Here is a 24,204-nt window from a genome sequence, read left to right on the forward strand (position 1 = left end):
ATTATGCAGCAGTTCAGAACACTATTTTTTGTTTTTAGTCTGTCAATAACAACCTTTTGTAGTTGACATCTCTAGTCATTTTGATTTAAATACAGTTGACATTAGTTGGCATTAGTTGGCATCTTGTAGTTCACTAGTTGGCATATTTTCATAGTTGACATCAGTGGTCATTTTTTTGTGCAGGCAGCAGTTGCTGGAGAAGCTGTCGCATCTTCCACAGCAGATGCTGAGGTATGTGGGTTTTTTGTGTGTTTTTATGAGCTATTTGAATAGTTCTTTGCAAACCTTTTTTTAGTTACTGTTTTTCTTGTGTTGCAATATCATTTCTTATTGTTGCACATACACTAGAAATTTTTGTAGCTGCCAGGTCTCGTTCTTTTTTTATTTACTGTTTTATTGTTGCACATTCAGTTGCACAATGGCAGTCTATGCAGTTGTCCTCATGAGCTTTATTAGTTGCACAAATACATCATATTAGTTGGCATGATCCATTTTATGAATATATAGCTCATTCTAATACTGATCCAAATGATGATTGCTAGTTTTTTTTCATTCTTGTTTTTTCTCTTGTGTTTAATGTTTGTGTAATGCTTTCATTTTCTAATCAACAGGGCAGCGGTGAAGGAGTTGAGGTGTCTCCAGGGGAAGATGTGGAGCGACCATCACAAGCAGGCAGGATAAGGGCATCACCAGCGCGCTTTGCAAATTTCAACGCCTCTCTAACTCCACTACAGAAATCAGAGCTAGTTTCGAGGTCGGTCGGGGGGCTATTGAACTTATCAGACACACTTCCAGCGGACCTCACTAAGTTCCTGGTGCAGTCCTACCAGCCACAGACCTCTGAAATGGTTTTCCTAGGAAGGGGAAGGATCCGTGTCGATGCTGACAATGTTCAGAGGGTATTTGATCTCCCAAACAAGGGTCCAAAAGTCAGATATTTAGTTGACAAGGATGCCACTAGGAGATTCAGACAGGCTTTCAACATAACTGGAAATTCTCATCCCCAGATCACTACATGGCTCAAGATGATTGAGCATATGGCTGGAAGAACGGATGACACATTTTTTATGGCCTGGCTTGCGGTTGCCTTCAGTACTTTTCTAGCACCAACCACGACCTTGAAGCTCAGCCCAAAGTGTTATGGACTTGTGCTAGATCATCAAATGCTAAAGAATACAAACATCTGCCTCTTTGTAGCAGAACACATTAATGAAGCTTTCCGGAACATGGACCAGGAGAAGCAAACTGTTTGCTGCTGCTTGTATCACTTGATGGTTAGTGAAAACGACCACTTTTTTCCATCTGTTCCTGTTCTTTCTGTGCAGTTATAGTTTGCTGAAATTCTCATAACAATAACTGAACTTGGCTTTCTCTTTTGTTTGGGTCTGGTGCAGATACTATACCTTGATGCGCTCGTACATGACATCCCAGTAAGCAACTGCGCGATACGATCGAATGCATGGGATAGTACTCTAATTGCCAAGGTGATCAAGAAGGATACTATCTCTCCTGGTGTGTTCGGCAAATTACAAGTGAGTTCTTTTTTGTTTTTTTCCAACAGTGTCTTCCTTCTATGTTCTTTTGATGTCTGGTCACTCTTTTTGGAAATTGCACAGAAAACTGTCATCAGTTGGCACAACAATGCATGTAGTTGCACAGATTATAGCTTTAAGTTTGGCAATCTGCACACATGTTCATTTTAAATTGGCATACCATCTTTTTTAAGTTGCACAGTTTTACTAATCTTGTTGCACAGATGTGTTGCATCAGTTGGTAGGAACTTTTTTTAGGTGCCATGTGTGTTGCACAGTTTTTGTGTCTTTGTTCAGTTGCATATATGTATAGTTGAATTTGTCTACCCCAGTATCTTGTTTGTAGTTGCACAGGTTGTAATGTGTGGTTTCATTCAACACACAAATCTATTTTGATAACCTTGTTATTTTCTGTTTCTCTTTTTTTTACATCAGCTTAAAGAGGAGTATGGAGGCACGGAGCAGACACCACTGTTTGGTGGAATTTTGCAAGCTGAAGCATTTGTGGCATCCAAGTTACCAATAACATACAATCCGCAGGTTAGTGTTTTGCATACATAAACTTGTATCACTTACCAATATTTTTTCTATTGGCTGGGATGTATGTTCAGTTGGACATGTATAACTTTTGTAGTTGCGAAAATTCAGAATTTAGTTGGCTGTGATGTATGTTCAGTTGCACATATAAGCTTTTGTAGTTGCACATGTTCTTTTGGATAGTCAAAGTGTTCATTTACAACCATTGTCATCAACTTTTGGCAGAAATGCATGGTTTTTACTTTGTGCCACAGTGCATGTGTAGTTGGCTAGAATCATGTTTTTAGTTGGCCAGAAAGTGTGTATTAGTCGTTTTTGCTTATCACATCATGGTCAGTTACAGACATTTTTACTTTTTATTATTTTTTCTAACTGAATCAGTACTGAATCTTTTTTGTGTTGATGCAGAAAAAGGCAAAAATTGCGAAAGTGGTCAATGAGCTATGCAAGGCTGTAACTGAACATGTTGGCACCTTCATTGAAGAAGTTGCCAAGATTGATGACGAGGAACCAGATATTGATCCTTACGTACAGTAGCCATCAATGCAAACTGGGGCATCACGCCGCGCTCCAAAAAGAAAGAGACGGCGGTCAACTATACAAGAAGAAGAAGAATTTGTTGAGGATGATTCAGAAGAAGATGAGGAAATGGGAGCAACGATAGATGCTGACGATGATGAGGAGACAGATGCGGATGAATCAGAGGAGGAGAACAAGGATGAGGATGACAATGAAGAAGATGCAGAGGAGGAGGAGGATGAGGAGGAAGAGGAGGAGGAGGAGGAGGAGGAGGAGGACAAACAAGAAGAGGACAAAGGAGAGGAGGAGAACAAGGAAGAAGATAGTGATGCAGAGGAGGAGGAAGAAGAAGGTGAGGCCAGAGAGGGGGACGGGGACAAAGGGGCAGCAGTTGATGGTAGTGAGAGGGGAGAAGACAAAGGCGCAGCAGCTGATGGCAGTGAGAGGGAAGAAGACGAGGATGAAGAAGACGAGGATGATTATGGTGATGATAAAGGGGGATCCAATGGAGGCAGCGACAACAGCGATGACGATGATGATGACAACGCTCCTGGTTCTGGTGGTACAGGTGGCAACACATCCAGGAGGACTAGCACTCACGCCACCCCTGCGAGCAGCAGCAATTCATTGAGTAGCAGGAGCACACTACAGTTGTTGATTGACAAGACTTGCTGGAAAAACAAGGATTTGCCAAAGTCAAAGAAAAATGACGAAGCAGAGTCTCAGGGAAGCATTGATATGTTCAAGCTCTGCAACTTGAAGCCAGCTTTGCCAACCACCTTTCCCGTGCCAGATTTCAGCGACAAAGATATGTGTGAGAAGATCAACTTTGCCATTGACAAGAGCCTGTTCTTATCAACTGAAGCTGAAAAGAATCAAATTGACATGGAGGAAGCAGGAAAGGGTCTTGACTGGGTTCATTCAAAGGAAAAATACAAGAAATATTTAAAGCAACTCCTAGACCTAAGCTCCAGCAAGAGCAAGGCAGCATCCACGGCAAACCCTCACGTGGTCCAGAAGTGTAAAGCAGTTTCAATGAAGAAGAATCTGCAGTTGCCTCAAACCAAGGAGAAGATGGTGAGTGAAGATGCTGAAGTAAATATGGTCAAGGAAGCTGTGCTTCAAACTGATATGCCAACAGTAGTGAGCAGAGAGCCAACCAATGTCAGAGAAGTTCAACAGATCAAGGGGAAGACTCCCCTTTCAACAGTCCCACCAAAACCACCTAAGCAGAAGATTGTCAAGTTTGCCAGGGGCGCAAAGGGGGAACAGGCCACAAAAGATTTGGGGTTCAGAGATGATAGAGAGCTGCGAGCCGCAGCCATTGATGCAGGGGTGCCAAGTTCTGCCAGGTTGCTGCCAACTCAGACTGGAAAGATGCCAACTATCAGTGTGCCAACTGATGTGTCAGTTAGCAGTATGGTCACAGTCAAAACCACCACAGCTGGTCAGGAAGGCACCACTGCAACTGCAAGTCCCAAGGTGCCTACTGATAGAGATGCTTCAATGCCAAACACAAAAGGAGGTGATCCAACTATCAAAGTGCCGTCCCCAAGAGTTGTCTTTCAGCAACCATTAACACAAGAGGAGGTGTTCGACATTATAAGTAGGTGCAAGCCTCCAAGGCCGCCAACTACAACACTATTGCGAACCAAGTCAGTGAATGATGCACCCATGTTTGTGCCGCAAGGAGATGCCCTGGTTCTTGAACCCTTACGAAGATCAAACTCTTATCATGGTGACGGGTTCTGCGATGCACCATCTTTTGACCTCGGCATAGATGGTGATGCTCCAGCACCTGCTCCAGCAGTAGATACAGCGGAAGCCGGTGTGATTAGCATCGATGAGTGTGAGTTAGACCCAGCAGCTGTGAATGAAGGATGTGATGCTGCTGATGTTGGCAAGGCAATAGCTCAAGAACTAGATGTTGGTTCACCAGAGAATTGCCACACCCCGATATGCGCAGAACCAAAACTTGGCACGAGCAGTTCTTCGGGGCCACCTCTTGCACGAAGACAGAGGAGGGTAAGAAGGCCCGCAGCATCTCAAAGGTCTCCATTCATCGACTACAACAAGAACAAGACTTTCAGCACCAATGAGGTAGTGAACAAGCTTTACGCTGCCCTCTTGTATTGGGTCAGGCATCACAAAGGAGCAAATGATGGAGCTACCAGGTAAACTAACTCCCCACAGCCTACATACATATCTTTTTCAGTTGCATAGCACCAGCCACTTAGTTGCATAGAAAGCATAGTATGTTGCACAGAACAGGGCTTTTAGTTGCACACTGTTCTTTTTTCATTTTCATGCACATTTTTTTACTGCTGTGACCCTTCGAGCTAACTTGTCTTTTTATTGCTTTCAAAAAAAAATCAGCCCTGAGATAATTAGGTATGGTGCTTTCTACATTTCTTTAAAGGAGTTAGTTGATTCGATGAAGCCGGTTCAATGGTTGTCAAAAATTGTTATTGAGACTGGAATCTTACACATCATGGATAACTTACCAGAAGGGTCAAAGAAGGTTGTTATGCCACTGAGGTTTTCTGTAAGTTTTTCCAAAACCTTCTTTTTACCCTCATCTTTGTTCTGTAGCACTTTTCGTTGACCATTTGAGGGAGGCCTTTCACCTACTAAGGAGTTTTGAGCCATGTTTTATAATCTCTGCAGATAAAATTATAGCAAGGGATCCACAATGTGGATGAGATGAACAAGAAGTTTGATTACAAGAACCGTCTCGACGAGAAAGACTTGGTGAGTGTTGTGCCCACATCATCAATCTTTTTTTAGTTGGCACCCACAGCATGTCCAGTTGCACATGACACATCTGTTAGTTGGCAGATACTTGTTGCAACCCGTTTTTAACTTGACAAAGTCTTTTTACTGTTTTTCTTAGCTACATCTTGTATTTGTGTCTGAAATCGTTCACGCTTGCAGGTCATGCTGCCAGTGCTCGAGTGCGCAGATGTAACCGATAAGGACGAAGGGAGGCATTATTGGGTCTTCAGTGTCAACTTGAGGGACGGACGCTTCGAAGTTCTTGATTCAAGCAGGACGCTGGACAACATTGAGCTGATGAACAACGCCTCTACCATTGCGGGGGCAGTACGCCAGCTATGGAGGAAGCATTGCCCAAAGTTCAGCATCGAGCACTTCCAGATTATTGACATTGACGTACCAAAGCAACTTGGCAAGTAAGACAATAAGCATTTCATTCCTTCTCAATCAAATACAATCATTTTGTAGTTTTTAAATTTTTCTACATGTGCAATCTTTAGTATTTTTAAGACACAGTACTAGTCTTCAATCTGTTTTATCATTTTTATGAGTTTCTAATGGATTATCTAGCTAGTTGTAGAGTGGCGCGTAAGTAGTTGCAAAGTGGCACATAATGAGTTGCAGTAGAACACAAGCAGTTGCACAGTAGGACATAAGTAGTTGCACACAGTGCATTACCTTTATTTGGTTTTAATTTTATGTGACAATTTTTTTTGCCCATTTTTTGCAGTAATGAGTGTGGGTTGTTCGCACTGCTTAACGCCACCGAGTGGAATGGTAGCCAACTGCCCAACTACGACCCCAAGGAAGTACTCAACATCAGGAAGAAGCTGACGTATGATTGGGTCACCAGCGTGCACAACACCGCCCCATGGAGAAAGTTGCTGAGATACGACAAGGAGTAGGTCAGTACTTTTTTTTTCTGCTCCATGGAGGAAGTTTCTGGTTTGTACAATTTTATTAAGTAGATTTTGTAGTTGCACACTGCTAGTAATTGCGTTTGCAACTCAATATCATCACTTTTGTTGATACATTAGGAGCACTGTATATACAATTGTTCAACAACTAAATATTTAACCAGTTGCCAACAAAGGCACAAATAGCAACTTTTTTTACACAGTGCATGAACTAATTCAAGCAGCATAAATTAGATAAAGAGGAATCATAGATGCTGAATGTGTCCACTTGGTCCCAACATTGCTAAAAAAGACATCATTATTTTCCCTTTTTTGTTCCAAAGTTACAAATGAGGAAACAGAATCATAGGAGCCTCTGTGGACACACACCAGTAGTGTGCTCTGTAGATTGGCACTGGCTGCATTTGTTTTTCTTCTTTGGGTGTAGCTCCAATGCCGATTTGTACCGTCGACTCTTTGCCCTACCCTTTGTAGTAGACCTTGGAGGATCCCTGGGCACAAAATCATCAGAAGCTTGTGCAAGGGATGCAGCCTCCAACGGGGCAGTAGGACCGTCACGATCACCTGTGTAATAATCATATAAAAAGTTTAGTATTTTTGTTATTGTGCAACCAGCACTGATGTTCTGTGCAACCACACAGTACATTTTTGTGCAACTAACTGGTTGCTGTGTGCAAGTTAAGTTGAAAAAAACACCTGCAGTAGCACGGCCTGTCATGGTACTTGGATTGTAGTCGCCTATGGGCAGAACATGAAAAACAAGTTAGATTTTTAGCTTGATCCTCAAACTAACACAGCGCACGCAATTAGGCAGCATGTTTCTGTTCAACTGGGCACTATGATATGTGCAACTAAAGTCACTCACCCTAGTTTTTGTTTTGGAGTCGGTGAAGGTACTAACCTGGGTTATGAGCCCCCTGAGTCCTGCCTGTAGGTCCATTGGGAGTAGCACAAAGGGCACTGCTAGTTGGGCCTGGCGGGGGAGGAGGTCTTTGAGGGTTGGCATCACCTATAGGCAGAACAGGACAAACAAGTCAGTTGTGTTTATCTTTTTTATGCTCGAACTAACACAGCATGCGCAACTAGGTAGCCTGTTTGGTGCAACTGAGCACCATGATGTGTGCAATTGGAGTTACAGACCTAGTTTGATGGGGAGTTGGGGGAAGGTAATTACCTAGACGACGAGCCCCCTGAGTGCTGCCTGTAGGGCCATTGGGAGGAGCATGCGGGGGAGGAGGTGGCGGAGGATGCCGTGTACATCCAGGAGGGGGAGGAGGTCCTTGAGGGTTGACATCACATATATGCATAACTGGAAAAAATAAGTTAGCTGTATTATCTTTGATGCGTGAACTAACACAGCGTGCGCAACTAGGCAGTATGTTCTTGTCCAAGTGGCTACCATGGTGTGTGCAACTGGGCACAATGATGTGTGCAACTGAAGTTACACACCTAGTTAGATCAGGAGTTGGGGCAGGTAATTACCTGGATGATGAGCCCCCTGATTGCTGCCTGGAGGTGGAGGAGGTCCTCGAGGGTTGCCATCATCTGATGGCCCCGTTGCAGTAGTCGGTTTTTTCCTTTTCTTGGACTTGTTCAGGTGGCCGATCTCGGTACATGCTGCACGCATATGCTTGTATACAATAGCTTGTGCTGGATCAGAACCACTCGCAAACTTTGCTAGTTTCCAAAAATCGTATATCATGTTCCTCTCCCTTATCTGCTTCTTTGATTGAGGAGGCATTTCATCCGGTTTCTCATAACCAGTCCCTGGCGCACTAGGTACAGCAGTAGGTGTCCACCGTCTTAGCAGGTACCTTTCCGGTATGACATCAACGCCAACATGGGTGAACACCTTGAGGATGTGGCAACAGAGGATGCCATCCTTGTCCATTTTACAACACTCACACAAATAGGAACACTCCTCCACCCTTGCCTGCACCAAGTAGTTTCGAGAACCATATTTTGCAACAAATTCCTGGTTCGGTCTGAGCTCAAACACATCAGCACCAACTTGAAATGCATTATAACGTCCAATCAGCTCAAACTCTTCTCTAAACTTGCGGCAAAGGTCTCTAGTATAGGTTTTGTAAGCTTGCTTCTCTATTGGGAAGTTGGACCACAACTCAATCTCAAGGTGTTGTGTCCTGTAATCATTGCAGCCTTCCTTGGCAAGGATGTGGTTCTGTATTTTTTCATATTGCTTGACGAAGTTCAACATTGAGTTGTGTGGGTTCACATATCTTTTGAGGACGGCGTTGAACCCCTCACTACGCTGTGTAGACTGGAGGAAGGGAAAGAACATGTGTTTGAAGTAGCACGGCACCCAAGTTGACCTGTATTCATACAACTTCTCAAAGTGCGTGTGTGCCATAGCCTCATACTTCATCATTAACCCAGCCCAATTCTGCTCAAACTCGTCTATAGTGAAGCTGAAGTCAACACACTTGTTGAAATCATCAGAGAGTCCTGGATTCCGGCACAGCAACCAACCAACCTTTTCCTGAGCCTTTTTCATGATGTGCCATCGACAACAACGGTGCACGGTGGTTGGAAAGATGCTCTGTATTGACTGCCTCATCGCACCATCCTGATCGGTGATGAAGTTGTCAGGAGGTTTTCCATCCATAGCCTCTAGGAATGCTCCAAAGACCCAATCAAAGCTCGATGCCAACTCCTGCCTCACAAACGCGCAACCCAGCATGAAAGATTGGCCATGTCGGTTTATTCCTATGAAGGGCGCGAACGGCATATTGTACAAGTTGGTCATGTAGGTGGTGTCAAACGATATGCAATCGTGGTACGCCTCCGCATAAGCTTTTCGAGCTAAGCCGTCCACCCAAAATATGTTGACAACTCTGTCCTCTTCATCATATTTCACCTTATAGAAGAAGTCTGGATCGGTTTTTTGTATATCCTTGAAGTGCGCAATTGTCTCAATCAGATCACCCTCCTTTGTGTCATCTCTACGGAAACTTGTACAAAGATTTGTTATTGCCTTTGGTCCAAACGACACCATCATCTCAGATCCATAGAACTCTGCCATTACATGCATCATTCGTCCTGCATAATACAAAAACAAACAGTATATCCTTTTTTTAGTTGCACAAATGCGCACATCCAGCTGCACAGTAATAGGACACGTGTTGGCACAAAAGATAATCACAGGAAATGGACACGTAGCTGCACCTTTTTAAAAACACTTTGCAGTTTTTGCATACATGACATTGTGTATTTGCACAGTAAAGACAATCTAGTTGCACAAGAAGCACCCAAAGTGATATATAAAAAGCATGGGAAGTTGGACAGCAGTTGCATAGTTAAGCCATTTCAGTTGCACAGTAGTACCATAACAGTTGCACACTGGACTGCCTAGAGGGAAACTTAATTCTTCAAGGGATATAGAAAAACACCACACCTGTAGTCAAGTTGCAGTTATACAAGATGCGCAGAAACTCTTTTTCATCAGGTGAGATGCCTTGGTGGGATCTCAAGTATTTGGACAATGAAAGTTTGTTCACGAGCGGATGATTGTGGTCACGAACAAAGTGCGTCACCTCCCATCGCCCACCTATCAGCTTCACCAACATTTTCGCCTTGCATTCAGTCTGCTTTATTGTCTCACGTTTGCGCTTCTTCTTCTTCTTACTAGTACCAGCATCCTCTTCAGCAAATATTGGAGGTTCTTCTTCCATCTCCTCATCACTGTTAACAGATGTTGGATCTGGAATAGGGTCCAGGTAAGGAGGAGCCTCAGCTCCTCCATCATCAGCTTTGGGCTTCTTGAACTTGTTGCAGCAAAACTGTTGTTTTATCAATTCATTGGTGCGGGGTGTCCGTCTAGAGGTGTTCATCTTGATAGAGAAACCCATCCGTAGTGCGTAACTGTTGTAGTGATCCTTAGCAATTTGAAGGCTGTCAAACCTCATGCCAACATAGGGTTCCATAGGTTGAGAACCAGCCTCATCCTCTCCTTCTTCTACTTGCACAGCTCTGTCAAAAGCCCCAGCTTCTAGCTCAGTCCTGGTTGGACCAGGAACATTTGCCTCGGTTCCTGTGTCATCAAGAGTATGACTCTCTGACTGCAAAGACACCACTACAGGGGCACCACGGGCTGATGACTGGCCTGCCACATTGTCATGGCCCGTAGGGTTACCATCACGACTTGCCTGCGTGTAGTAAACAGATCGACCATTTTCTGTGCAGTTTCCTTGTTGTATGCTGGGTTGTTGCTGATCCATATCATGAGAAAGCTCATTGAGATCTGGAGGCAACTCATTGAGATCAAGCATTTTTTCCCTTGTTTTTGGATGCTGCCACACACTCCTTGCACATATAAAAAAAGAAGAAATTGATGTCATCAGTTGGTAACCACAGAAAAACTATGTTTCAAAACAACCTAAAAGCAACATGACCATAGCATAATCTTTTATTATAACAGTTATGATTTTTTTTGTTTGCACAGAGTTGTTATGTTAGTTGCACAGTTGCAGTAAATAACTGGCAAGAGCATGACTTCTTTTTGCTACAGAGTTTTTCTTATCTTTTCCCTTTTTGTTTTGTTGCAATGATCTGTAGGTTTCCGTTTCGTAAGGAGCTCTTTTCAGATTTTTCTGCACATAATTGGATGCTACATTTGAGAAGGAAAATCCAGGTGAAAGAAGAAAGAAGAAAGAAGAATTAGAGGACAGATTATAGTTATATGTTTTTCATCGCCGTTTATGTTTCTAGATCTGGTATATTTGAACATATTAATATGGTTTGCAATAGGTGTGGGACCAGAATATATGCGTGGGACAAGATTTGTGTGTGAATATGTTAATATGGTTTGTGGCTTCATTAGCCATGGACAAAAGTTCCTATGTTTTTCCTGTTGCACTACAGATTTCTGGTTTTCGCTAGAATAGACGTCTCAATTTCCAGGATTTCCACTTGGCCAGCATACATATTCAGTTGGACATTCAATGCTTTTAGTTGGCTAGAATAGATGTCTCAGCTGGCCAGATTGCATTTTTTCAGTTTTGTGGCCAACATGCATGTTCAGTTGGACAGTTAATGCATTCAGTTGGCTAGAATAGATGTCTTAGTTGCCTAGAATAGATGTCTTAGTTGGTCATCAGTTTTTGGCCAACATGCATGTTTAGTTGGCCAGAAAACATGTTTTTTATTTTCACATATACTACATTTTTTTCAAAGTGTTCACTCAGAAACATGTATTGCCAGATATATGTTTAGTTGGCAGGATACATGTTTAGTTGGCCAGGATACATGTTCAGTTGGCTGGGATGCATGTTTAGTTGCACATTTATGAATTTTTCGTTGCACATGTTCAACAAAGCATTGGGCAGTCAATTTTTTGTTCATTTTGCAAATAATAACTAGAAGTTGGCTTTAATCATGTTTTAATTGGCCAGATAACTCGTTTTTAGTTGGCTTGTTTTAACACATCCAGGTGGTAGTTTTTGGCATGTTTAACACATCCAGCATGTTTAACATCTGGTGTGATGTGCCAGATTCACCTCTTTTTTGAAGCAGATTCTCCATGGATCCATGGAGAAGGGGAAAGTGAAGAGGTGCAGAGGGGGCTTACCTGCTCGATCTTACTGCCTGGTATGGCTCTGACCACCCTGCCCTTTAGATCTTGAAGCAGCTCCTTCTACTTTGGGGCTCCCATGGCGGCTGTGTAGGAGGAGGAAGAAGGGCTGGGGGCGATTGCGTTTGGATCTGTTTCTGGCGTGCAGAAGAAGAAGAAGGCAGCGTCGGTGGGGCTGAGGCGTGGGGGCGAGAGATGGCGTGGATTCTGCAACCTGGGCAGATCCTCCTTCTTTCGTGAGGAAGAAGAAGATAGCCAGGGCGCAGTTTGGCGAGGAGGGTGCACGTGATCCCGCGGGGCATGGTTTGGCGGGGAGGGTGCACGTGATCCCGCGGCCAGCTGGTGGGCGGGGTAGTTGCCTTTTTCGCTCCGACGGGCAGGGACCACGTGGGCGAGTGGGCGAGTGGGGGACTGTTTCCTCTTTTCGCTCGAGTGGGGACCAGGTGGTTTTCTTTTTCGGGTGGCCGCTGGCTAGCGATCCCAGGGCGGCCGGCCGCCCACTAGACGCGTCCTTAAAAATATATATTTTGCCATGGATCACTATCTTACCTTTTTTTAAATAGAAAAATCACTATCTTACCAACCACTGTAATTGCCCTCAGTGCACTCTGGTCGGATAGCGGTCTGAAATGGGCCGCTGATATCAATCGACCATGGGATCCAACGGCCCAACTGCAGCCCTAAACCAAGTACATCGCCAACAGAACCCAACGCCTCTCCTCCTAGGGCTCCACCAGCCGCCGGCTGTCCCGAAGTGTTCCGCTCTGGCTCTGCTGCCGCCGACGGCCGGAGCAGTTCCCCAAGTCAGGATCCGACGACTCGGGGGAGCAGAAAGGAAGAAAATCCAACTGCGCGCACCCTGAACTGGGGGAGAGGACGAGGTGCCCTATGAGCGCGATTCACAATTGTCTGATGCGTGGAAGAATCAGCTTCAGATGGATCGAGGAGATGGCCTGAGCTGGGGTGGCACACAGCGCACGGGGAACAGGTACGCAACCCTAGCAACTCCTGGTAGCGAAGGTAGGAGGGCGGAGGTGCGTGGGGGAAGCTCGGCGGAAGCCGAGCGAACAGCAAAGGCGCAAATGCAGTCCAAGATCAAACGCAGAAACACACAAGGGATCACCTACTTCGGCCTCGTATGGAAGAAAAACAAGAGCGACACGAATGCTATCAACGCGGACGATGTTATCTTTGGAAGCAAGGATGGTGTTGGTTCGTCCATGAAACCAATCTGCTGTCTCTGTCGCAAGCGATATTCCCCAGACTTGATGTACATCCGGTGTGAGAGGTGCAGAAGTAAGTTGATTCCACCTTTGACCTGCCATTTTTTAAGCAAGCAATTTCTGTTTTGCGTTATCATACCGATCTTTTCCGCATCTTGATATTCTCCTGTATACAGATTGGTTCCATGGAGATGCCTTGAGACTTGAGGAGGCAAAGATTGCTGAAGTCATATCCTACAGATGCTGCAGATGTCGGAGGAGGGCAATACCGGGATGTCCTCATTCAGATGATTATTATTATAAGAGGCCTGAACCAGAACCTGTCATCCAAGAAAGTGCAGCTAATATTCCCTCAAGTGAGGAAGCTATTGGCGCAGCAGATGAAAATACATCAAGTGCTTCATTTGGTATATTCGAACAAACTGTAGAAGATATTCATGCTGATTCCTCAGTGCACATGGAAACCTTTGTGCTGGGAAGTAATCAAGAGATGAACTTTGTGGATGGTTCTTACAATTCCGCCCATCCATTCGATAAGGTAGAAATTAAGCAGGCTATGAAGGTAACACTTGTTCTACTCATAATCTAAAATTGACATGCTCAGTTTACCTAACTTAATTTTTTCCTCCATGGATTTCTGTAGGTTTTTTTTCAGAACGAAAATCATTGTTTGTCAGTAGGTCACTTTTTTTTTTGCAAGTTTCAATAGCTCATTATTGTATGGTTTCAATTGAACATAAGAAATATTTGTAGTTTTTTTGTTGCCGATTGACAATTCTTGGTCTGCATATCCTATGTCCTATTACTTCGATGTATGCCATAATTTTAAGATTTAAGTGCAACAGTAATGAAAGGTGCTTGCAGTTCTTTAGTGCATATGGCTCTAGCCCCAATATGATCATGTGTGCGTATGCGAGCAGAGTCGTTAGTATAAACTGGAAATATCTAGTGCTCTAAAAGCATTTAGCCAAGTTGGAAATCACAATGTGTGTATATTCATTTATAATGTGTGTCTACTGTCTAAATTGAAATTTGAGTGCAGTTTACTGTAAAAGTGATATTTTATAACAAACACTGGACAAGAGTTCAGTTGCAGTCCTTGATATTTTATTTTTGAAAAATCTTGGTTTATCAATTATTCAGGACGCTCGGCCATATGATGCATGCTTTGCATGGTATGCTCCTGGTAGTGGTACATGCCAGCAATTGGACCCTATGGATCCTGTGGATGATGCCCCCCTGCCAGTTCCCACAGTGGAGACCAACTTTGAGAAAGACCAAACTGCCGCACTTCACAGAGCTGTATGTGTTAGAGTCTTGTCTGCATAATTCATTCATATTGCCTTGTGATGTTTTTATCGTAAATGCACTTCTTGCAGTATGGTGGTTTTCGGGTTGTTGCTGCGGAGACTGGCTCATTATATGAGCGGATTAGACAGGGGGATTATCTCACTAATGATGAGATCATGGGGACCTTGGACAAGCTTCAGAAAATTGCTCTACACCAAATGAAGGATATTGCCAGCCATGGCGTAGTCTACTCCGAGGTCCCGACACAACCAATGCACAACGCAAGCACCTCCACCACCCGGCCATCTGATCACCAGAGTAGCCTCTAAGACTCCAGCACCAAATGTGATTGCTACAGCATCGTAATGAACTATGCTATCAAGTGAGTAAGCTTTTCTATGGTTGCCGAGAATACATGTTCAATTAATAAGTAATCCGTATCATTGAAGTAATTCCAGAACTCTAGAAACCGTGAAGAATTTATTCCATTTTTCTATTTGGATTTTAGCGAACAGGCTTTTAAATGAGATTAGTTAAGTTGGTTTGCCTTAGTTGTCTGCTATAAGATAGCTAGTTGGAGTCAGATTTCTCCTCCTGGTAGAAAGAGTTACAATGCAGTTTTTGTTAAATAAATTATTAAAATAAGTGCAGCAGCCGGTTTCACAGCAGTTGGAGCCTACTTTATCAGATCAAGTTCAAGTGCTGAACCATGAACAAATTGGTGATTTACTGCAGCCCTGTAGCCAGTTCCACTGCAGTTGGAACCTACCATATCACATCAAGTTGATTCCATCGCCTTGCCGACATGAGCAAAGCTAATAGTCCACTACTAAATTGGGGCCAACTGCAGCGTGCAGGAGGTTGTTGTGAGGGAGACGGGGGTTATAGGCTGTGTAATTGCATTGGGATCTACTAGTCTAGGGTTCATTGTTTGTTGTTTTAGGTGTATACTGCAGTCTATATGCCCTATCGGTGCAGACTGTCCATGCCAGGGGGGCCTCCCCCAACCTTTTTTAAGGAAAACTTCAAGCAAAGCCCTGTCAGTATTTTTAATTCAAACACGCATCTAATTGCGTGTTGTTTTGTGTTAAAGAAAACACCAAGAAGGCGCAAATTGCCTGCGCCCACAAACAAAAATATTGTACAAAAAGTACCAGCCTGTCTAAGAGGATCTCCAACCACAAATAGCTAATTTGGCCCCCTATATGTCCGCGGACAGCATGGGCTCACCCCTCATTTGTCCGTGTCCGCAACAGCGCTCCCCATTTCCCAACCCTCAAATACATACACAAGCATGCAACGTCGATCAATACACGTACTTCGATTCCATAGCACATAGTTCATACATAGTCTGGAGCACAGGCGGAGCTCTTGGTAGGGCGAGGTGAGGCGCTCGCCCTACCTTGATTTCCAGTGATTTGGGTTTTATGTATGCAGATCGATCGCTAAAAAAATCATGGGAGAAGAAAACCAGTGTTCTATTGGGCCGTGAGCACTGACCCACCTTATTGGGCCTTATTTAAGTCACGCATCGAGCCACCCATCCATGGATGCTCCAGTCCACAACGCTCGATCAGGGCTAGTTCCTTGGTTTGTGACCCAGCGATAGTGAGTGCACAATCCTGTAGTTGCCTTTTGTTCTATGCCAACATTTAGTACTAGTGTATGTGCTTTTTTTTTGCGAGGGACTAGTGTATGTGCTAACAGGGGTTAGTACGGAATGGTGTGCATTTTTTCTTACGTCTGCAAAGTGTTTGCCTTTTCTTATATGCATAGAATAGATCTGTCCGAAATGTTTTTGGGCATAATATTGTAAAATTAGTGGCGATTTTACATTGTGCAATGCGACTTTCTGACTATTTAAGTATTTATTATTGATTGGTCACATTTCCGCGTGCATATGTATAGCTCTTCTACATGGAAAAACTATTTGTGTGCATTTTAGTGCGTATCGACTACTCTAGTTTTGCATCGATTTTTTTTGTGCTTTAGGGCCCGCCCCACCTAAAAAAATTCGTCCTCTGCCACTGATCTGGAGATAGCATAGGGAAGTTCATCATAATCCCTCCGTCCCAAATTACTTGTCGCAGAAATGGATGTATCTAGAACTAAAAATACGTCTAGATACATCCATTTCTATGACAAGTAATTCAGGACGGAGGGAGTACATGCCATCAGACTACCACAATAACGGCATGTTCTAATAGTTCATAACTATATATAGGCTAAAGCATAAAGTAAAGTAGGACTATAGATAGGGAAAGTTCACCGACGGCCACCCTTGCCCTTGTCGTCTTTGTCGTGGAAGTAGAGGTCGAAGGTGAATTAGGGCTAGCCACCGGTGCTGGAAGTGTTGGAGGCGGTACCAGACATATTCTTGTCCGATTTCGGGGGCCGGCCGGCGAGGGCACGAACGGCTTGGCTTTGCTCCTTTGCGAGGGCATGGGCGGCACAGTCTTGCTGCTTCGCGAGGATCTGGGCACGGGTTCCTCCGCGTCCTTGTTCTCTGCGGCACGGCGCGACTCCTCAATGCCCTCTCCACGAGGGTTTTGGCGTTGATCCGGTGGTGGTGGCGCGCTTCCGACTCTTTGGAGGCCAGGGACCGCTGCTTGACGGCACGGACGACCGGATCCTCCTTGGATCCGGAGGGCGCCGGTACCGCAGCGGACAAGCAGAGGCCACGGCGTGCCTTCGCCTTCTCACGGTGGGCACACTGTGTCTCGACCTCGGAGGAACCGCCGCAGCTATCGCGTCTGCGACCATGTGCATTGCTGTCGTTGGCCTCAGACTCCGAGGCCGACGTCGGCGCTGGGACAAGCGCCCTCGGCTGGGGTTGCAACGATAGAGCGGACACATGATGCTGCAAGCTTCTGCTGGATGCGGTACCGCCGCTGGATCCGCATCTGGGCAGCTGTGACGGTGGAGCTCGGGTCTCGACCCTGGACTGGCAGAGCGCGAACCGGACAGTTATCTCCTGCTTGTCCGAGTAGGCAGCGAGTTCCTAGTCGATGCCATCATCAGATCCGGACCTGGCGGACTCAGATCCGTTGCTCACCATGCCGGAGATGACTGGAGAGGAGCGAGGCTGAGCGGAAGCGGAGTGGTCTGTTCAAAATGGCTAGGGTTACGTCCAGGGTGGCTAAAGCGTGCTGATAATGTCAAGAGAGGTCGGGGTAGACCGAACTTGACATGGGAGGAGTCTGTAAAATCTGAAGGACTGGAGTATCAGCAGAAAACTAGCCATGGATAGGGGTGCGTGGAAGCTTGCTATCCATGTGCCAGAACCATGAGTTGGTTGCGAGATCTTATTGGTTTCACCCCTAGCCTATCCCAACTTGTTTGGGACTACAAGGCTTTGTTGTTGTTGTTGTGTTGCGTCCAGGGTGGGATTGGGATGGATTTTGTGCTGTCAGGAAGGGCCAGCCTGACTAGGCGGACGCGTCCGGGCGGCCCCACATATGAGCTGGGTTTGAGGGGCGCGGAACAGCGCGGACATTTGGCCTAGGTATTTGGGGGGGGGGGGCAGTTGGGTGCCCTTTTTTTGGTCTGTGCCGTGTCCGGGCTGTCCGCCCGGACATACGGGGGTGGAATAGGGGCTAACAAAACAGCAAAAGAAGAAGGCTAAACTACAGCAGCCTGTTGCTTACCGTCGTGGGAAGGGGTGCCAGGTCAGCTTCCTGCACTCCTGAAGCTTGTCATTTGCCGTATGAGTGAGCTGCTGCAGCCCATAGATCTCTGAATACTGCACCAGACTTGGCGCGCAAACGAGCACCCTGTGAGCAGAGGGGAAATGGTTTCAGGCTCCTGTTCACAGAGAGGGCATGCCCGCCAGGTGACCCACTCCAACATCTGTTCTTTGCTGCAAACCAACTGAAAATCTTGCATTTCAAAGAAGCCCAGCAATGCTAATTTTGCCGCCGGAGGGGAGCTTCAGTCCGCCCATCAAAGTCTGGTGCATTCCAGGCAGATTTGGCGGAGTATAACCCAGATTCAGTTCGGCATCAGATAAAGGTATCCTCAATCTTTGGAGCGAGTTGAACGCTCCCAACAAGCTCCCTAGGTGCAAGTACTCCATAATTCCTCGTGTCACAAACCCAGCGATCATCCGCTAGATCATCTGCAACTGGTCTGATGTGCACTCCGTGCTTGCTGACTGCTGCCACCACCTCCGGAGCTAAGTCAGCAATTGATTGACCGTTGATCAAACCATCTAACCAGAACTTGGTGCCTTTTGCAATTCCCTAGAATGTCCTTTGTTGTAGCATGAAACATCACTGTGGCGTTCCTGTTGCAGTTGAGTTTAAACTGAGCCCATGGGCCTGTCGAGGCTGGTGCGCCACAGCCATGGCCACCTTAGGCGCGGCGCCCACCTCATCTTTTGCAGGTTCTTCACCCCAATGCCCCTGTACTCAATCTGTTGGCACCATGCATGACACACAGGACTCTTGACTCCTTTTCGAAAAGAAGCTGCTCTTCTTTTTTATCTATCGCCTCACACGAACCATCTGGGCACATCCACTGCCAGCAGGTTATGAATTGGAGCAGCTGACGTGATTGTTCAACTAGCACCAGTTTCCCGCCCTTTATCATCACACCTAGCTGTCCATCAATCTTGTCCAGAATCGGTTGAAAGCCCTGATAGTCTTAAACCCAAATTCGCATCCGTATGGACTCGAACCCGGGTGGTGAGATCATACATCTGCTCTTGTGCACTTTTTTGAGAGAAAATCACATCTGGACTTGGGAAAGATGGGGGTAGAATGGTCTTTCTGTGCTCTTAACTGATGGATATGCTTATACAATCCCTAAAACAAAATCGGTTCTCACGGAAGAGTTGCAATGCAATAAATTCTGTTGGCATAATGAAGAATGAGGTTGCACTTAGTGGCGAAAACAAAACTGCATTTCATATTTTACTAATTTCTCTGTGCCGCTAAAAGGTTGCTGCTTATAAGATTTTATTATATGAGGAGCTTAGTGAACACAATATTTTATTCCAATCTCTTCGTACATTGTAATTATGAACAGAAGCAATGTTTCTCTTGGTTTGCATACATGGTTATTGATGCCTATACAATAGGAATGTGATAATTCAGAAAGGTTCACTGACAATCGATACTGAAAACCACAATGTAGTCCATAGAACATCAACACACCCTATTTTGTGGAGTAAATCTATGCTGCTTTACGTTCAAATATGTTTTTACCCTATCAACATGCCCTTTTTATATATTGGTTTTTGTCCGTGTTATCAGATTGCGTGTGATCAAGGCATTGTAATTTGGACTCCAGCAAGATTCACCTCAACAATATGATATTTTTTTCTCGAAGCGGATCAATAGTATGATTTAAGCTATTCATCTGCCTTCTTTTTTAGGTGATCTCTCATCGATGCGGCTTGCTCCTTGGGGTAATACTTGAAGCAACAAAGCTGGTTTTTGTGATGATGCTTGTTAAGGAACATTTCTTATACTGACGCTGCATAACCCATACTAGCAGCCCATGCCAATATACCCCGTTTTGAGTTTCTGTCACCGATGACTAATTATCTTGGAAGTTCCTGGCTGTACCGTGTTGCTGCTGCATGTGGCGCTGTCACCACTTACCAGCATTTAAGGAGTATATCTTTTTGTTTCTTGCAAAAAAGTTAAGGAGTTTGTTTTTCTTTTTGAAAAAATTTAAGGAGTACATTTTTGGCCTTTATGACCATGATTGCTGCAAGCTGGCATGCTCTGTGGACCGTTGTCAACTTCTTCAGTTATATACATGTTCTTGGACGTCTTACTAGGCATGTACGTTGTGCATTCCTTGTTGTGCTCGTGGAAATACATCGTGCACCCCAAAATACCAGAGTTTGTTTGTTTATAAACAAAATTTAAGAAATCGAGCCGTGTGAAATAAACGCCGAGCCTCTTGCTGTGGGACAGACTGGTAAGTACTGTACTTATGATCTAAAGAGGCATGTCCTGAATAGGAAACGATTTGCACCAACAGGCTAGCACTAGATTGATCTATGTGAGGAATGATGGGTCGTATAGTGCCCACCCATTCATGGTGACTTTTTTTGTACTACAAAATTCTGCATCAGTTGATAAAGAGTCGGGCGTGAATTCTTTTCGATTGTACCGCGCCGATGCGAAGTTTCGGATCAACCCTTTATGAACAGTGCGCGTGATAACGCGGCGTGTACAACAAACATGTTGCTGGTACGCGATAAGCAAAGCAGCTGAGAGCAGAGCACAGGCCCAAGCAGAACTGCAACTAGGCGGGCGTGCGTGTGTGTGTGGCAGTCGCTGGCACGCCACGACCAGTCTACCCGTAAAAACCTGGACTCCTGGAGGAGCAGGTCAAGCCCGGTGCTTGGCGCGCGCCAACCGTTGGCCCGGCCTCCCCCTAGCCCTACCTCTACCCCGAGCGAGCAGTGCACCACCCCCCTTCCTCCCCTGACACCCACGGCGACTCCCTCCACCGTTTTGAATTTGAAAAAAGTGCAGCGCCACCCCGCCTCCATCCTGCTCGCTCGCGTCGCCGGGGGAACGAGATCGAGCGGCCGTCCGTCGTACCACTGCCGCTGCCCTCCCGCTTGCCCGGTTGAGCCGAGCCAGGCGGGCTGGACGGACACGACGAGGGGACCTGCCACGCACGCGGTTCCCCCTACCCGTCCATCCGCACCGGGTCGCGCCCGCCATCCGCCTGCCCCTCGTGTGCGTGGCCCCGCCCCTCACTCCCACCGCCCGCGTGGCCCCACCTCGCGTCACGTGGATCCGGCTCCGGCAGCGCGAGTAACCCGACCCGCGCAAGGCGACACGGACCGGAGTGACGCGACGCGAGCCCGAGTGCGGCCTTGCCCTTGCCTTCCCCTCCTCGTGCTCGCTCGCCTCGCCTGTGCAGTTCTCGCTCTCCCTTTCCTTTTCCTCAACCCCTTCCCTTCCCTGCCCTGCCCTCCTCGCCCATTCCTCATCTGCTCCTCGCCTCCACCCCACCTCCTCCTCCTCCTCGCCTCCCGCCGCCCCCGTCCCCGTCCCCTGCCCCGCCCCCGCCGCCGCGCAGCCCTGCGAACCCCCGCCGCCGATCGACTCCCGACCGCCCGATTCGCCGCTGTTCCTCGCGCCGGGCCTTGGGCTGTCACGCCGCCGCCAGCGCGTCGCGAGGTTCAGCGGACTCTCCAGATTCGCATCTAACCACACCCGGCCACTCCGTGAGCTCGTCCCTCCGGGAATTCTGCCGGAATCTCGCCCGGGGCGCTCGCGATTCGCGGCGCGGATGCTTGTCTAGGCAGGCGCCGCGCCACTCGGTTCGCTAGGGTTTTCGCGTCCGATGCTATGGACCCCGCGGCGGCTCAGCCCCGGGAAGCTGCTGATCGGACGCCTGCCGAGGACCCTCCCGCCGTCGCCCCGTCCGCGGCGCCACTTGCTGACGAGGTGATGGAAGAGATCGCGGAGGCCAGCGCGGCGGCGAGACTGGGAGAAGAAGAACCCCCTTCTGCGGCGCCCGTGGCCGTCACGAGTGAGGCCAAGGCGGAGGAGACGGCTGGAGGCACCACAACGGAGCAACCGAGTATCGTCTTGGCCTTGGTGAGTGAGGGGAAGATGGATGTGGACGATTGCTGCACGGGGGACGCAGATCATGCTGCGGCCCCTGTGGCCAGCGAAACGAAGACTGTGGTAGATGGCATCACCATTCAGGAGCAAGAGCATGCTCTGGCAACTGAGGTGAAGATGGAGGAAGAGGATCAACAGCCCACCCAACCTGCTGGTGCCCGTCAGGTGAAAGAGGAGGAGGGGGAATGCTTGGTGGGCCGCTACATCAGCCAGACTGCTGCTGATGGTACAAGGATTCGTCTTGGGAAGGTTGCATCATACGACACCAGCATTGGGACCTACAGCGTGGTGTTTGAGGATGGACAGAGTGAGGAGCTGGGGCATCCTCAGCTCCAGGAGTTACTCATGACTGAGGAAAATGGTGCATCTGGCATGAAAGTCAGCTGCAGGAAGAGGAAGCTGGACCTGGTCGTTTCATCAGGGACTGCCACGGTGCTCAATGGTCCGCCAACTACTAGACAGAAGGTTGATGCATGTCAAATGCCTGATGCATCCCAGCAAAGTGGATCTGTCTCAGATGTATCAGAGGATGTGGAATCTTCCAGCAATTCATCAGATTCTACTAAAGAATTGGCAATTGTGCCGTGCCTGCCAGTTCAGGGCCCAGAGTTGCCTCCGTCATCAGGCGACATTGATGTGCCGGGGGAGTCCATTAGTCACCTCTTTTCTGTTTATAACTTCCTCCGTTCATTCAGTGTGCAGCTGTTCCTCAGTCCATTTGGCATGGATGATTTTGTTGCATCCATTAATTGCTCTGTGCAGAGTACATTGTTCGATGCTGTACATGTCTCGCTGCTGCGGGCGCTGAGGCGGCAGCTTGAGACTAAATCCTCTGAAGGATCAGAGCTTGCTTCAAATTGCTTGAAGTATGTAACCTATCAACCCTCTTTAGTGGAATCATTATCATTTTAGTGAATCTTGTGTCCTTTTACTTCAATACTGATTTTGTTTCTGTCAATTTTCCTCAAATATTTGCAGGTATCTAGATTGGTCATTGCTAGATGCACTGACTTGGCCAACTTTGTTACTGGAGTACCTCTATGTAATGGGTTGCATCAAGAGTCTAGGGGGGAAGAGTTTTGCTCGAAGCCTCTTGGCCCTTGAATATTATAAGCTTCCTGTTACCATGAAGCTTAGGGTCCTCCAAATACTCTGTGATCATGCCATTGATTCTGAAGAACTCAAAACTGAGCTGGAGGCACGGGAGGCCTATAATGAGGAACTGGAATATGAGATGGATTCAAGTAATTTCTCAGAGGCTGGATCACGAGTAGTCCTGACTAGGCCCTCAAGGGTTTCTGCTTGCAAAAAGATTGAAGATTCCCAGAATCTGGAAGCTGCTCCAAATGTAACAAGTCCAGAAGCTGTTGTAGCAAATGCATCCCTGGATGGCAACAGTGATGATTGCCGAATATGTGGAATGGATGGGACTCTTGTATGCTGTGATGGCTGCCCATGGGCATATCACTCAAGATGTATTGGTCTGAACAAAGCATTTCTGCCCCAGGGACTTTGGTTCTGTCCAGAATGTGTGGTTAACAAGCTTGGGCCAACATCTTCAAGGATAGAGCGTGGGGCAAGAGGAGCTCAAATGTTTGGCATTGACATGTGTGAGAGACTCTTCCTGGGATCCTGCAACTATCTGCTTGTGTAAGTTCTTGCATCTCAATCCTGCATTATTTGGTGTTTACTAGTGATCCAAGAAATAGAGCGATTATCCTAATTAGCTGCCATTTAGAACTTGCTGGTTGTTTCCGTTTCTTTGGATGACAGGCTTGCTCTTTGCGCTTATTGGGTTCGACGAAGCAGTTTTTTTTCCTTGTAAAGCTCGGGCCATTCTTTTGGAAAAGGTGTTATTTTTTTTACATATTTTCTGCCACATACGGAGGCCCCCCTATGGACTCCACTACTTTTCCAACATTGTGGATCATCGAGGCGCCAGATTTCCCTCTGCGGCCCACGAACACAGTGTTGTATTTTCATAGATACAGAGGGTGGTTCTACTTGTGAGAGTTCTTCCGGTGGAGGGGAACCTTCTACTAGAAACCCTTCCCCGTCCCCTACGTTGCTAGTTGATAGGCATAGAACAATGGAATCTCTGGGGCACATTTTCTCATTCACTCTGCATAGCCAGCCCTACATCGATAAATACTGCTATTAATGTTGAATTCTACAGTACTCCCTCTGTAAACTAATATAAGAGTGTTTAGATCACTACTT

At 46.5% G+C, this 24,204-nt stretch overlaps 3 protein-coding genes across 5 annotated transcripts in view; 2 read left to right on the forward strand and 1 right to left on the reverse strand.

Annotated features, from left to right (window-relative positions):
- Positions 1 to 6,475: 6,475 nt before the first annotated feature.
- LOC123103018 (protein FAR1-RELATED SEQUENCE 5) lies at positions 6,476 to 9,009 on the reverse strand. The gene is made up of 5 exons (XM_044524503.1): positions 7,763 to 9,009; positions 7,455 to 7,589; positions 7,182 to 7,289; positions 6,977 to 7,018; positions 6,476 to 6,844 (listed from the first exon to the last, which is right to left on the reverse strand). Exons 1-5 carry the CDS (start codon positions 8,979 to 8,981, stop codon positions 6,624 to 6,626), a joined length of 1,725 nt encoding a protein of 574 aa, XP_044380438.1. The 5' UTR covers positions 8,982 to 9,009; the 3' UTR covers positions 6,476 to 6,623.
- Positions 9,010 to 12,551: 3,542 nt separating this feature from the next.
- On the forward strand, positions 12,552 to 20,167 carry LOC123103019 (uncharacterized). Of its 3 annotated transcripts, none has more exons than XM_044524506.1 (5): positions 12,552 to 13,166; positions 13,270 to 13,631; positions 14,237 to 14,395; positions 14,473 to 14,765; positions 19,761 to 20,167. In XM_044524506.1, exons 1-4 carry the CDS (start codon positions 12,806 to 12,808, stop codon positions 14,710 to 14,712), a joined length of 1,122 nt encoding a protein of 373 aa, XP_044380441.1. In that variant the 5' UTR covers positions 12,552 to 12,805; the 3' UTR covers positions 14,713 to 14,765; positions 19,761 to 20,167. The 3 variants fall into 3 exon arrangements, with proteins under 3 accessions (XP_044380441.1, XP_044380440.1, XP_044380439.1); XM_044524505.1 differs by having other exon boundaries at positions 12,553 to 13,166; positions 13,270 to 13,655; positions 19,639 to 20,167; XM_044524504.1 differs by having other exon boundaries at positions 12,555 to 13,166; positions 13,270 to 13,655.
- Positions 20,168 to 21,379: 1,212 nt separating this feature from the next.
- Positions 21,380 to 24,204, forward strand: part of LOC123103020 (DDT domain-containing protein PTM) — a 9,862-nt gene continuing 7,037 nt past the window's right edge. The window contains exons 1-2 of the mRNA XM_044524507.1: positions 21,380 to 22,850; positions 22,963 to 23,634. Of these exons, the coding sequence (XP_044380442.1) occupies positions 21,706 to 22,850; positions 22,963 to 23,634 (1,817 nt within the window). The 5' untranslated portion in view covers positions 21,380 to 21,705. The remainder of the gene's footprint in view (positions 22,851 to 22,962; positions 23,635 to 24,204) is intronic.

The sequence above is a fragment of the Triticum aestivum genome, chromosome 5A (assembly GCF_018294505.1).
Source record: "Triticum aestivum cultivar Chinese Spring chromosome 5A, IWGSC CS RefSeq v2.1, whole genome shotgun sequence".
NCBI lineage: Eukaryota > Viridiplantae > Streptophyta > Magnoliopsida > Poales > Poaceae > Triticum > Triticum aestivum.

Bases quoted from the DNA above. Each gene is read 5' to 3' on its own strand.
- LOC123103019 (XM_044524505.1), top strand. From the start codon at position 12,806: ATGGATCGAGGAGATGGCCTGAGCTGGGGTGGCACACAGCGCACGGGG. The intron at 13,167-13,269 runs GTAAGTTGATTC...TCCTGTATACAG, and splicing joins CCGGTGTGAGAGGTGCAGAA to ATTGGTTCCATGGAGATGCC. The intron at 14,396-14,472 runs GTATGTGTTAGA...CACTTCTTGCAG, and splicing joins CTGCCGCACTTCACAGAGCT to TATGGTGGTTTTCGGGTTGT.
- LOC123103018 (XM_044524503.1), bottom strand. From the start codon at position 8,981: ATGCTGGGTTGCGCGTTTGTGAGGCAGGAGTTGGCATCGAGCTTTGAT. The intron at 7,290-7,454 runs GTAATTACCTTC...TTCTGCCTATAG, and splicing joins TCAGGGGGCTCGTCGTCTAG to GTGATGCCAACCCTCAAAGA. The intron at 7,019-7,181 runs GTTAGTACCTTC...TTCTGCCCATAG, and splicing joins TCAGGGGGCTCATAACCCAG to GCGACTACAATCCAAGTACC.